This window comes from Astatotilapia calliptera, chromosome 17, assembly GCF_900246225.1.
Source record: "Astatotilapia calliptera chromosome 17, fAstCal1.2, whole genome shotgun sequence".
Taxonomy (NCBI): domain Eukaryota; kingdom Metazoa; phylum Chordata; class Actinopteri; order Cichliformes; family Cichlidae; genus Astatotilapia; species Astatotilapia calliptera.
Genome location: NC_039318.1, coordinates 31470002 through 31484699, shown reverse-complemented (window position 1 = coordinate 31484699; position 14698 = coordinate 31470002). Strand labels below are relative to the sequence as shown.

The 14698-nt window shown below is 39.7% G+C and overlaps 1 protein-coding gene across 14 annotated transcripts in view; it reads left to right on the top strand.

Moving 5' to 3' along the window:
* The window catches only part of nrcama (neuronal cell adhesion molecule a), a 64410-nt gene extending 52567 nt beyond the window's left edge, over positions 1-11843 (top strand). For 7 of the 14 annotated variants that reach the window (XM_026146400.1, XM_026146408.1, XM_026146404.1 and 4 more), the window contains 13 exons: positions 89-314; positions 610-725; positions 1858-2065; positions 2428-2550; positions 2675-2851; positions 3042-3074; positions 3600-3665; positions 4887-5009; positions 5150-5305; positions 6848-6979; positions 7071-7149; positions 7652-7663; positions 8504-11843. In XM_026146400.1, the coding sequence (XP_026002185.1) occupies positions 89-314; positions 610-725; positions 1858-2065; positions 2428-2550; positions 2675-2851; positions 3042-3074; positions 3600-3665; positions 4887-5009; positions 5150-5305; positions 6848-6979; positions 7071-7149; positions 7652-7663; positions 8504-8738 (1686 nt within the window). In that variant the 3' untranslated portion in view covers positions 8739-11843. Of the gene's footprint in view, positions 1-88; positions 315-609; positions 726-1857; positions 2066-2427; positions 2551-2674; positions 2852-3041; positions 3075-3599; positions 3666-4886; positions 5010-5149; positions 5306-6847; positions 6980-7070; positions 7150-7262; positions 7664-8503 lie in introns of those variants that run through there. The other 7 variants (XM_026146411.1, XM_026146412.1, XM_026146410.1 and 4 more) reach the window with 4 other exon arrangements.
* Positions 11844-14698: the final 2855 nt, after the last annotated feature.

The window sequence follows — 14698 nt, the reverse complement described above, 5'->3', positions numbered from 1 at the left end:
GTTTTAATTATATTTCAGATTGATTTGAGCCTAAATGTATTGTATAGATGAAATATGCAAGTACTAATTAACATTACTCTCTGTGTAGCCACTCACAGGACTCCAGTCCAATGGGCCCGGTCTGGAATATAAAGTGCAGTGGAGACAGAAGGATGTTGAGAAGGAGTGGTCAGCACAGAATGTGGCCAATGTATCCCAGTGGGTTGTGTCTGGAACTCCAACATATGTGCCCTATGAAATCAAAGTTCAAGCTTTCAACGATTATGGTGTTGGGCCTGAACCTGAAGTGGCGTTTGGATACTCTGGAGAAGACTGTAAGTGAATTCTGTGGAAATACGTTTCTTTTCGGTATTAGATCAGAACTATGGAAGATAGAAAAAGATAAAGCAGACTGGGAAGTTTGAGAATGAGCATCTGTTGTTTAAGGTTTCAATAACAGGCGCTGTAACCCTTGTCATTTTGTTTTATAGTATTGGTCAAGTCATAAATAAGTCTAGTTATGTGACATACTATAAAACCTTACTGTGTTTACTATTACAAGACCACGATCCATCACCACAGTGTTTTCAAACTGGTTCAACTTAATATTTCATATTCTCTGTTTTGCAGTGCCTTTGTCTGCTCCAGAGAGTGTGCAGGTCATGGTTCATAACAGCACACTGGCAGAAGTACACTGGGAGCCCATATCACCGCCCTCTGTCAGAGGAAAACTACAGGGATACAAGGTATTGTCTTATGCCACATTTCCCCCTCCATCACAGAGATGTCAAAGTAGATGTCCCAATCTTATGACATTAATGTCACTTATAAATACAACCAACTCTATAGATACTATGAAAATAGTCCTTCTTGAGTAGTTGGGTCCCAGTTTCCCTTGAGAAGTACCTTAATTTTTTTGTGGCATAGATTCAACAAGGTGCTGGAAACATTCGTCTGCTGCCCATTTTTCAGCTGCACAACCAGCTCAAAGTATGCCAAGAACATTTTCCCTACAACACTACACCACCTCTAACAGCCTGAACCTTTTATACAAGCCAAGATGGAGTCATGCTTTCATGTTGTTCACACCAAATTTTGACCTCAACATTTCAATGTTTCAGCAGAAAACAAGATTCATCAGGGCAGGCAACATTTTTCCGATCTTCTGTTGTTCAACTTTAGTCAGACCATGTGAATTGTAGCTTCAGGGTTCTGTTTTAGCTGAGAGGACTGGCACCAATTGTGGTCTTCTGCTGCTGTGCTTTCAGAAATGGTCTTCTGCAAACCTTGGTTGTAACAAGTGGTTATTTTTAAGTTCTTGTTGCTCTCCCACCAAAGCAAAACCAAAACAGTCTGGCTATTCTTCTTTGACCTCTAGAATCAACAGGCATTTTTCCCCGAGAACTGCCGCTTACTGGATATTTTCTTGTTTTCCTTTTATTGCTATATGATTTTTTTTTTTTTAAATCATTTTTTGTATATTCTAAGAAGTAGTTGATCCCAGCAGATTAGCAGCATCTGGCACCAACATCCATTCTGATGCTAGGTTTGAACTTCAGCAGGTCATCTTGACCATGTCTACATGGCTAACCCTACGAAGGTGCTGGCATGTGATTGGCTGCTTAGATATTTGCATTAACAAGCAGTTGAAAAGGTGTATCTAACAAAGTGACTGGTGAGTGTATGTCTGAATGAGTGTAGTATAGGAAGTAAGGAAAAAGAAAGAAAAAAGTTACTTTGAGCTTTGAAGGAGAGCCAAAAAGCTTTTCTCTGTTTTTTTTTTTTACTGAGCATCACTTTAATTCTCCTGTTTTGTGTTGGGGAACCTGGTTACAACATCACAATGATTCATTTAACTCTTGGTGTGTTTTTCTCCAGGTATACTACAGGCGAAAGCATGGTTTGCATGAGACAGAAGAGGAGACTGATCAGGAAATGCAAGTTTTGACTTTCAGTGGAAACCGAAGTGAGGGACGATTGCCAGGCCTCCAGCCTTACAGTGTCTATAGTCTCTCTATCAGAGTCCTTAATAACAAAGGAGAAGGGCCTTCTAGCCAAAGCAAGACATTTGAGACACCTGAGGGAGGTGTGTATGTCTTTCGGTCCAAAGAAGAATAAAAAAAAACTTGTACTGTAATAGGATGCCAAGTTCCTCCAAATTTTAAATGGATCACCACACTTTGAATGTTGCTATACTACAATATCTTAAATGTACATATTAATACAAAATATATATTTTACCTGCTGCTAGTAGCACTGTTTGTACTAGTAAGACAGCCTACCAAATACAAGGGCACACAGAACCAACATCCAATTAAAGCCTTAACAGTCATACAGGTTCATGTACTCCTTAGCCACTATTATATGACCTTCAAATATAAAATATTTGTATCCTACAAATGCTCATGTAGCCAACAGACTCAGAGTTAATTCTGGTTTTGTTTTCAGTCCCAGGGCCTCCTTCTTTTCTCAGTGTAATCAACCCTGGTTTGGACTCTCTCACTCTGGAATGGGGCCCACCAATTAACAACAATGGACGTCTCACTGGATACATTCTGAAATACCAACCAGGTAGGATTTGCAGTCCCCTTCAACTTTAAGTATCGCCACAGTATTATGCAGCATTTTTGCTTTTTCCTTTCAACTTTCATCTTTGCATTTTCCAATTGTTGGCTGTTTCTTGCCGTGTCTGCAGTCAACAATACCAGCGAACTGGGACCAGTCCAGGTCATGACCTTTCTAGCCAACGAGACCACCATTACTCTGAGTAACCTGAACTCCAGCATGCTCTACAAGTTTTACTTAAGCGCAAAGACAAACGAGGGCTCTGGCCCCATCATCACAGAGGAGGCTTTCACAGTCATGCATACAAGTGAGTCCTGTGTCCAAGAACTTGAAGTTTAAGCATTTAACTTAAGGTGAACCAAATAAAAGCTCAATAGGAAGAAAACGTTTTAAAGCAGCCTAACCATAGCCACAGTGCAGTGACAGATGTCAGGAATTCTGTAAAAATGACAACCCTGAGGAGGTTCTGTCTCTTTCTCTTTCTCTCTTCCTTGAAGCTCGTACTCGGCCCACTGTAGAGGCAGGCAAAGGTAACCCAAGTTTGCCACTGGAAGTATCTGCATGCTAATTACATTAATAGATATTAGAAACGAAAACAGCCCTAGCATAGATGTCATGTTTATTGCACTTTTCCCTGCATGTTAAGGTAATCCAACAATTGTGAGAAACCATGCTTGTGTCCTGTTCTGTAAGAATAGGTCGTTTTTACACAGTCACACGGTGTGAAATATAGGATTTCTATGTTGTAAAATGATATTTTCTTTCATCTTTTAGTATGTCTCTTCTTTAAATGAGCAGATTCCTTTTGCATGATGGTTTGAATTCCAGCGCTAACATTTATGCTATAAACTGACTGTTTTTATAAACAAAGTAGAAATTTATTTGCTGCAGAGTTGCTCATTTTTCTTTGTGTAGATACAGAGCTGGATCAGGTGCTTCATTTTAGCTTTCAGTATTAAGAAGCGTTGCCACGTTTTAACTCTCCGTGTCAGTACTGTATGCTCTTTGTTGTGATGCTTATGTATTTTGTCTCACTCTTTTCCGTGTTCTTTCAGGCCCCACAGAGCCCCCTCACCCAACTTCCCCCATCACTCAGTCTCTGCATTCCCCGTTTCACAAGGGTACAAGCACTCCCTGTGTCCCTTACTCCCTCCCCCACTATCTCCCCATGAACTCAGTCCTGCAGAAATGATCCATCTTAGTAATTTTAGCTTAGCGACTTTACTCAAATGTGATTTCGTGATGGTAATGAACTAGCTTATCACTGATACAATTTTTGTCATTTTGCCTCTGTGCACCACTACAGTGGATTTTAAATCAAACAATCAAGATGTTATTGAAATGCAGTTTTAATTTATGGGGTTTAACAAAAGTATTGTAATTACTGTTTAGGAATAACTGCAATTTTTATACAGACTGACTTAGTCATCGATTTCTTGCCTCTGAGAAAGTCTTCAGCTTCAGTGAAATGTTTTACTGGCTTTTCAGACTACTGATGGCCTCCTTTATTTGCATCGACAGTCCGCATACTGAGACCTCCAGTGAAGAGATATCAAATGCAAGTTCAGCACTTTGGCACCTAAGTCCAGATTTTTCATTAGCTAAATTTCTCATAGAATAATGAGCAAAACAGGTCTCACATGGCAATGAAACTGCTTATGAGTCAATTGCGTCTCAGAAAACAGCTGTAATTCCTAAACAGTTAATACAATATTGAAATTCTGAACTTTAATCATATCTTGAATGATTGGTTTAATATCCACTGTGGTGGTGTACAGAGGCAAAACTGCCACAAGGTCACAAAAAAGTAATTTAAAAAAAAGCTCAGAAAATATTGCTAGTAATATTAACCACCTGATTGGTGTTTTATTGAGATGGACATTTTTGTAGCAGCTAACCTGACCTGTTTTTAATAATGTAACAGGAGCTTAGAATTGCACAGCGTTGTTACTTATTTTGTAATTCTTTTCTTGATTTTATTTTGTAACGTTAAAGCTACAGTACTTTGTAGACTTAACTTTAAGTTTCCAAAGATAAATGTTCACTTTATATATTGAGCCAAAACATAACAACAATGGCCTTTTTAAAAGCTTGCCTGTGGTCCACTTTACCACATGTGGTGGAAAAAACTACCAAAGACACCAGCTGTTTAATACACGCTGGCAAATTGTTCTGGAGATGTTCATAGATGTAAACATTGATATAATTTTACTTGTTTTACTGGATTTATTCTAGATTAATGTAATTTAGTAAGTTGAAAATGTAGGTGTCTTCAAAAAATGTGTACTTTTTATGTTTTATATTAGCAAAAAACACATTTTCTCTCTCTCTTCGGTGCCCAGCGCCTCCTGTGGGTCGTGCTTTTGGCACAGTTAACACTTCTGTATCAGAGGACAGTGCAGTGATCAGTTGGGAATACTTTGGACACCATAAGAATGTATATGTGGAGTATATTGTTGAGAACAGTAAGGCTTTCTCTTGTATTTCAAAGCATCAGTGCATGTCTTGACTTGCTTACAACTGACTAGATCTGATTTTTCAAAATTAGCATTTATCCCAGTATCAGATTCCTGAATCTAATTCCTTTCCACTGCCTCGATTCCAGGTAAAGAGGAGTGGAAAAAGGAGTTTGCAAACGGTTCACACTCACATACAATAAAAGGTTTAAAGCCGGGAACTTCCTATAGGGTGAAAGTGATAGCTAAAGATGCAGCCGACCCGACAGTCCACAGCACAGACGAAATGTTGGTTACGGTGCCAGGTGAGGCAGCATGCCTCGACATAGATGGTTTTTGTTTTCAGTGCCTGCTTCATCTTTTTTTTTCCTTCATCATCAGATTTAGTTTGTTACACTCAGACATGAATGTACGGTAGTTAGTTAGCGTACAAGCATGTCAGAAGTTGCCATCAGTAGCCTCTGGTCTAATGCATGTCATTTAAAGTCGCCACCGCAATGCCCATTATTACCCATTATTACCATTATTACTCTTTTAATTTTGTTGTGTTAGTGCCTACATGCATTGAGGATCAGAACTGCTGAAATAAAAAATTAACAAAGACAGAAACACGTGACTCTGTAAAACAAAATAATACCCCCCACACCCATATTTCTTTGCCCTTTTTCAGGCACTTTTAGCTTCTTCGACTTATCCAGTTTAACTGAACACCTCATTTTTCCAGTAATCTGGAAACATAAAAAATTAGACTTCTACGGTGCACACTTTGCACACAACGACAGCAACCTAGTTTCAATACTAAAACAACAATGTAATCGAAAAACAGAAATAATTTAGTCTGGCTAAATAAATAGGAAAATGGAAAGGTAAGTATATATGAAATTAATACAATTGAAAGTAGACAGAAGCAGGAAATTTATAGAAAAGTAAATACATACAGAAGTAAACACATCTTACTGTGATCCACAAGGTCTCTGCTTGTGGATTATATGGTCACGCTGTCTGACAACCACCCAGCAACAGAAAAAAACATCACAGACCAAACAATATTGTTGCAAGAGCATGTATCAATGCATTAATATTGTGTGCATTTTTGTTTTGCATTCTTTTTCATGCATTAAAGACAATTTTGATAAGGAGAGATCATTTGGAAGAACTGAATGTGATTTACTGAGATACAGAATTCAATTAAGCTACTTGGTGATTAGACTCTGATAACCTGTCATAGCAGGACAGAATCTCAGCGGTGATAAGAATTAGGACAAGACCCACCGTAGTGTAAATGCTGGTGGTGATGAAGATGAAGATGAAGGCTTGGATGAGACGGATTGCACGAAAGCAGATTGAAAGAAAAGTGCTGAGATTTTAAGTATGCAAAATAGAGGCCAATTGGCTCTGTTCTGTGGGGTGGGGAAAGAAAATGATTGGACTAGAGTAATGATGTCAGCGTTGTCAGTTTGACACCGTAGGAAAGTGGAAGTGATATAAAGAATAGGCTAGCAGTTTGAGCACTGACAGCAGTAGTGATTACAGATCTTCCTTATTGAACATCACCATAAGCGTCATAATAATTTATTTAAAGTCATTTATTTATTCCCCAATTCTTTTTTTTAAAATTTTGGCTGTTTTGGTCCTCCATATAAATCGTCATATTAACCCATTTCACAGTTCCATCCTGTGTTTACAGCTTCTGTTAATCTCAGTGTTGCTCAGCATGAAGAGGACAGTTTCACTGTTATAGGAGCCTAGAAGTACATTTTGAGCTGACACTTAATGTTTATCTTATTTCTGTGAACTTCTCCCCACCCGTTTTTCTTTCTTTCTTTCCTCTTTCTTTCTTTCTCCAGCTGTAGCCAGCCGGCAGGTAGACATCGCTACCCAGGGCTGGTTTATTGGACTGATGTGTGCCATCGCTCTCCTCATCTTGGTGCTTCTAATAGTGTGTTTCATCAAGAGAAACAAGGGTGGCAAATATCCAGGTAAACCACACATTATCTGTGTGCATTATGAGTCCAAGCCTGTAGTCGGGAATGCGCAGAAATTTAAATTAATTGCTGTTGAAACTGACAGTGAAAGAAAAAGAAGACGCTCACCAAGACCCAGAGATCCAACCCATGAAGGAGGATGATGGGACATTTGGAGAGTACAGGTGAGAGACGTTCTTCAGTCAGAGAAGCATGGTTAAAATAGGACCAGAGCAGTGTATGAGCGTTCTCTTTGTGTTGGTCCATTGTGTCCTGACTGGGCTGTTTGTATATGTAGAACATTTTACCAGGCTGCAGAAACACTCCCCACTCCAGACTCGATTACCAAACACTCCACAGAGGCAAGGCGATATCCAAACTACTCTGCTTTGACTCTTACATTTACCAACTCACCTGCACATTGCCCATCTAATATAAAAGAAGCTTTTTCATATTATACAATATGTAAATTTTAACAAGTTGTTTCATCTCTGACCTCTTAAATTGTATACTAACTGCTCTTAAAACAAATGAGATCTTGCATGCTTCGACTAGGAGAGCTGAAAGCGCTGTCTGTTTCCAAAAAAAGCTCACAAAAAATAGACACTCACCGTGGCTCATGAATTGCTTTTCATGTGTCCTTCCACTTTTATCTTTCTGTTTTGTTTTTCGGGGGGAGGGGTTTAGGTCGATGGAGAGGTAAGACAAGATGCGATAAAAGCAGCATGCAATTCAAGCAACCTATAAAACCTCCTTGAGTTTCTGATTAAAGAGAAAATGAAGGCAGAGACTACTGTGTCATGATGCTCATTATAGTACCAGCATTAACACTCCAGATTTACCATTTAATATTACTGCTTTAACTGCTTCTAGCTCCCTTCATTTTATTGTTTTAATAATGATAATGTCTTTAATATCTCCATTAAGTGCTAAAGTACTTGTATGATCCTCACTGTAGCTGCCATAGTATTGAATAAAACTCAATGTGTTAATACAGGTGGAGCGTGACAAAATGGTTTAAATGATGCTGTTTGCATTTTGGATTCCTGCATGTAAAGCGAAAGCATATTGACTGAAAGCGTTTCAGAAATTGCATTCGGATGCAGGTACATTGCAAAGGACTTGAACGGCACGTATTTGCAAACTCCTCTTGCAGCGCTGCACCCGGACTTGAACCACCACAGCACTAACACCCTAAATGATATTTAACTGAGCTGCTCCACTGTACAATAACAGTACCACAACGTGTAATGTATCACTTACCCCATGATTTTGCTCATTTTAAGTTTTTAGTTTAAAAAAGTAATCACTTGTGGATGTATTTGCACACTTGAAGTGAGCTTCATCAAAATGTGTACCAAAGATGGCATAAAGTTGCAGTGATATTGTCACTGTGGTAAGCTATGCTTGTGCAGTGGAAAAGCCAGACTGCTTATGTGCTTGAAGAGCCTGTTTTCTTTCTAAAAGGTTATGAGAAGTGCAGAAGACGTTCTGCAAGCTGCACGAGTTCTTTCTCAGCCATCTTCCTACTCCTTACAGTGACACTGAGGACCACAAGCCGCTGAAGGGTAGCCGGACGCCGTCCAATGGGACGGTGCGGCGTGACGAGAGCGACGACAGTCTGGTGGATTATGGTGAAGGTGGGGACGGGCAGTTCAACGAGGACGGCTCCTTCATCGGCCAGTACAGCGGCAAGAAAGAAAAAGACACGCATGAAGGCAACGAGAGCTCGGAGGCCCCGTCGCCTGTCAACGCCATGAATTCATTTGTCTAACAAAGGGCCACAGCCTGGCTGCAACGCTTGCTTCAGCCACTCCCTTGTCACCCTGGCAAATGTGACCATCTCTGTGGTGACAGCTGCTAAGGTGACAGTTGTTGTGGACACCTACCTTAACCCCTTGGTGGTTCTCACTCCGGTGGCCATGGCTAACTGTCACCAAGACTGCTGACACGACCTCATCCCCACACCTGCCAGCCCCGGTCACACTGTGACCTCCACTCATCAAGACGCACTCAACATGGCAAAGACCGGCTCCACATCACCCATAACCATTGAAAGAAGGTGTGAAATGAGGGAAGGAGAGAGCAAACAATACAGAAAAGCAAAAGGAATGTACCCGAAGGGGTTTTTACCACTCAGACTGAGCACGAATCTTTTAAGTGTGTTAGTGCCATTTGATATCCTTTGCAAAATATACAAGATATGAAATATCAAAAAAGATATATTTTATCAAGCTACAGTACATAACCAGAAGGCAGGCAAAAAAAAATGCATCCAATCCCATTCATAAACATGTGCATGGAGTAAATTGTGATCCTAATAAGCGTTTTACCACACTCGTGTCAGTTGTTGCAGAGGTAAGCTGCGTGTTGAAACTGTATACCATGCACGCCTACAAGCAGCTGGGTATGTCTTTTATTGTTTCCTTTTTTTTATCAGTCAGAAAGTGTCAAATCACGTATGATATATAGAGGGAAAAAAAGACAGCAGTGTCTTTGCAGAGACTGCTGTGAAATGTGTGACTCCAAGTAGAAGCTAGCATAGGTTTTTGACCTTTTTTGTACATATGTGGTAGAAGAAGAAGAAAGCTATATTTTAAGGACAGGTATGTCTATTTGCGGTCATTAAAAACCTGGCTAGACATTAGATAAGCTCAGCTTTCAGCCACTTATCACACCAGCCAGCTAGCCAGACCTCCCACACTTAACTGCAGTCGGCCTCCCATTCTTTTCTTTTTTGCAGTCTTTTGTGTTTTTCCCAAGCCTGCGCTTCTTCTCACTGATCTCTTAAGTGGTGATTGATCCAGTGTCATTGCCAGGTGCTTCCACCTCGAGTTGTGGCCCCTGCGCAGGCCTCTGTTTTACGTGGACAGAGCTAACCGCTACCCCAGCACTGCTTCCAATAGCATTCCTTCTTGCATATGTGCTGTGCGTACTGTGCTGCAAATATGTCGCATTTAGAGAAAGGTTCACTGAGAGATGGTGCAGCGGTGTCTGGATGTTTGGATGTTAATGATTGAGAAGCTCTCAGCACGGTTTCTAGTGCCTTTGTAGTGAACGGCAACCTGATTCATAGTTACATACATGAGACAGACCAGAGCTCAGAGCAGTTCAAGAAGTCTACAGCTGCGATGCATTCAGAATACCACCCGACCTTACCTTAATAACAGCTTTAAAAGCTACGCGAGTGTTCAACACCGCAAAAAAATGCGCTTCAGGATTTCGCTGATAATAAAGTTGTTCATAGGGGAACATTAAAACTAAGACCATTTTATCAGCTGTAATGCCACTAAATATTGTATGTGGGCTAGTTATTTAAAAAAATAGCCTCTTTCATTTTGGAGTCCAGGGTTCCTACACAGTGCTATAAACGTGACTTGATTTGAACAATTTTGATGTTACACAGTGGCGTTTGTTGTGAGGGATCGCTTCCACCTATAGATTGCTATGCCCTTGTTGACAATCATATTATCCAGCTACCATCAGCTCACAGTGTATACGCATCATATAATCATACCATCCAGCTATGAACACTCGATAATAAAATGGGAAAAATGTGTCATGTGTACATTTCAAACTTCTCCCAACCTGTTGGGAGCACTAAACAACTGCCAACCTTCTCACCAGGTAACCGCCAGTGGGAACCAGACTCAACATCTGGAATAGACTTACATTTGCTGGTAGCGCTTAGAAACGACGCGGTCATAAAAATGATACTGAATGTGAAAACAGGTGTATCTGTTCATGTGAAAATATTGCTTGTTTCACTCCAAATGGTAAAACACACTGGTGACTTCGGTTTATGCATTCAACCCTTATGCTGTATGTCGTCTCAGTCTGAGCGCAGTGAGTTTTATATTACTGTAAAATGAATGAAGCTTAAGTGTGAATGTCCGGGTGCACGAGAGTGAGCGTGTGCACCACATGCATGCTACCGCGTTACAGCGTGCCCAATGTATGCCGTTGCTTTCTGTTTCCATTGGTACCAGTCTATAATTCCAATGTGCGTCAAGCAGTCTGCTCCCACTCTCAACAGGACATGCAAAACTTTCTTTCCTTTCCTTTTCTTTTTCAGAGAACATTTCCATGTGTTGGGTTTATCATAACTTGCATCAAGTTTTTAGGTTGCAACGTGTCAGCTTTCCACGTGTAGATATTTCTGTTGCATTTTTGTAAATAATACTTTGAATTGAGCACGTTGAGGTCGAAGGTGAGAGCTAGACCTCAGTCAGTTCAGTGTGAGATGGGACTATTTACAGTTATCATTCTTTTTCATTTGGTGTGAAGTTATTTTATATTTTAACCCGTCAGGTGACTTTGCAAATGTTTAGCCGATCAGGTATCAAAGGAGATTATTTAACTTGTGACTGAGCTCTTGTGACACCTGTATTGTTTCTGTTTTAGACAGTTCATGCACATTTTCTGTATTTTTTACAAATAAATTTAAAAAAAAAAGGCACACAGTTAAATAGGCTATATCATTTAAAATAAACACATGCATCTATTTTGGGACAATACCGTGTGGGTGGATGTAGCTTGCACAAGAACTATTGTCCTAAACTAGACATCAGTTAAAAATGATATCCTTTTAAAGCGTGTGCATCCAAAAAGAAGACAAAAAACCCCACAATTAATATTAATTGGGAGCATATGGAAATATGGTCAGCATGGATTTATAACCGAACTGGCAAATTGGAGTGTGAATACACCAGAAATGATGTTCTAGTTACTGGTTAACATACAGTAGGCTACACAGTATATGATATGACATTCTGGTTAATGTTAACGCTACACGGGAAGCATGAAAGGCTGTCAAAATGGTTTACTCTACGATATAATATTGCAAAATATTTTGTATTTTAAATGAAGTTTAAAAAAATGAAATAAATGTTGGTTTCAGGATTCCACAACTCGTATGTTTTTCTTTGACTTTGTACAAGGGGTAAAACATAAAGTGTGTATGTGCGTGTGTGTGGCGCCACCTAGTGCATGATTTGTCTTTTCTCCAGCTAATGACCAGCAGAGATTAACAACTGAAAGTTAATCCTCACAAGATTAACATACATCTGGGGCACCGCATGTGTGGTGTGTGTGTGTGCTTTATTCAAATTCCTCTGTAACACTGGTTTCCATTGAAAAGGAAATCCGTGTAAATATGACAGCTATCAGAGAAGATGACTACAAAATTCAAAACCCAGCATATAGGCATACACAGTATTAAGGCAAAAAAGACTGGAAATCCAAATTTGAAAAAATGTATACAAATGATGACAACACACATTAACAATTTTATTAGACCTTCATCCAGTGTAAGGTTTATCCCACAGCCTAAATTGACAGTATTATTAATCACCAGAATAATTTTTGATTCACCAGTATGTGCAAGCGCTTTAATCTGAATTATATTTTTAATGCTAAAATATAATTATTGTCATCACCCATGGCTTTTCAAATGTGCTCTTTTATTTATTTTAAAAAAAAAATGTAAAACACTATATTATTGTTTGATTATGATGCCAAACTACAGTTATTCACTTGTACTTGTAATCAAAAATATTTGTGTTTTCTTGCTTTTAAGACAGGTGGTCTGATAAATTTGTTAAACACTGTAAGTGCATGCAGTGGACTAGACAACATATTTATATTTAGGCTAATGTGTTAGTTATTCTTTAATCACACTGTGGATCAACACTTAGAGTCCCCCGAGAGCAGCCATTTGGCTTTTCTACCTTTAAAACTCGCCTTCCAGCCAAATGGCTGGTAGGTGTTTAGCTAGGCTTTAGCTTCAGCCAAGTGGAAGCTAAATTGGCTAGTCATTCATATGTAAATTAGGTTGTTACCTGAGAATTCTGGAGGGGAGTGGGGGGGTGTGAATGAGGGGGTGGGAGAGCTGCTAAAAGCTGTGAACTTCCTTTTGTGTTCGTCTTAATGCATTCTCAATCATCCAGGGAAATAAATCTCCAAAAGTCACCAACTTGGAGTGGTTAGTTTCCTGAGCCACAAGGAAACTTGGAGTGTTTCAGTTTGCCATCTTAGGGAGAAATCAACACACATTGGGAGAGCAGCACAGCAAAGAAGGACTCATCCAGGCTGGAGAAACTGATCAGGAGGGCTAGCTCTGTGGTCGGCATGAAGCTGGACACTCTGGTGACAGTGGCAGAGAAAAGGACATTAAAGAAACTGATGGACATTATGAACAATGCCAGACATCCTCTGCACACGGCCATTAACAACCAGAAGAGTCTGTTCAGTGACAGGTTGCTTCTCCCAAAGACAAGAACTAACAGACTTAAAAACTCCTTTGTCCCACACGCCATCAGACTGTTTAACTCCTCCCTGGAGGGGAGAGGGAGGGGAAACAGGAGGACAAAGGAGGGGGGAACAACTAAGCTGTAGTGCCTCTTCACCTCACTGTGCAATACCTTTTGTGCAATACTTTTGTAAATAGTCAACAGTGCAATAGACTCAATACTTGAAATGTGCAATTCACTTGTATTTTTATTTTTATTCCTATTTATTCTATTTATCCCCTTCGTATATTTTATTTATATTGTCTCTGTATTTATATATATATGTGTGTGTGTGTGTGTGTGTGTGTGTGTGTGTGTGTGTGTGTATTATATATATATATATATATATATATATATATATATATATATATATATATATATATATATATATATATATATATATATATATATATATATATATATATATATATATATAATATAAAACAGTACAAAAAACCAACCATTTGTACACATATTTACAAATAATAATAAAAAGTGAGTGAGTACATTTCAACATTTTCAGCAATCACTCACAATCCTGGCACTGCCATGGTATCTGTAGTCTGCATTTACCACATGTGTATCTGTAGCAGTCAATCATGTTGTAAAACACGGCAACTGGCCAGCGCCGTGTTCCTCTGCAGACAGTGTACTCCCGAACCATCTGGTCCATCACATCCACGCCACACTTTGTTTTGTTGTAAAGGGTGACAGTGTTTGGCTTCCTTTTGGTAGTGTTGGGAAGCTGGGAAGAAGGCAAGAAGGCAAGAAGGCAAGAAAAGAACAGTTGCTTTGGACACAACCCTCCACACCTAGCCCTGGAAAAAGAGCCATGTGTCAGGTCAAACACAAATGCAAGAACAATCATGCCACTGTGCGATGTGTTCACTGCTACAGATACACATGTGGTAAATGCAGACTACAGATACCATGGCAGTGCCAGGATTGTGAGTGATTGCTGAAAATGTTGAAATGTACTCACTCACTTTTTATTATTATTTGTAAATATGTGTACAAATGGTTGGGTTTTTGTACTGTTTTTATCAATAAATCTCAGCAACAAAGGACCTACACCCATGTGTGTTGATTTCTCCCTAAGATGGCAAACTGAAACACTCCAAGTTTCCTTGTGGCTCAGGAAACTAACCACTCCAAGTTGGTGACTTTTGGAGATTTATTTCCCTGGATGATTGAGAATGCATTAAGACGAACACAAAAGGAAGTTCACAGCTTTTAGCAGCTCCCCCACCCCCTCATTCACACACCCCCACTCCCCTCCAGAATTCTCAGGTAACAACCTAATTTACATATGAATGACTAGCCAATTTAGCTTCCACTTGGCTGAAGCTAAAGCCTAGCTAAAAGCCTACCAGCCATTTGGCTGGAAGGCGGGTTTTAAAGGTAGAACGGTAGAAGGCTGGGCACTGCTGCTCTCGGGGGACTC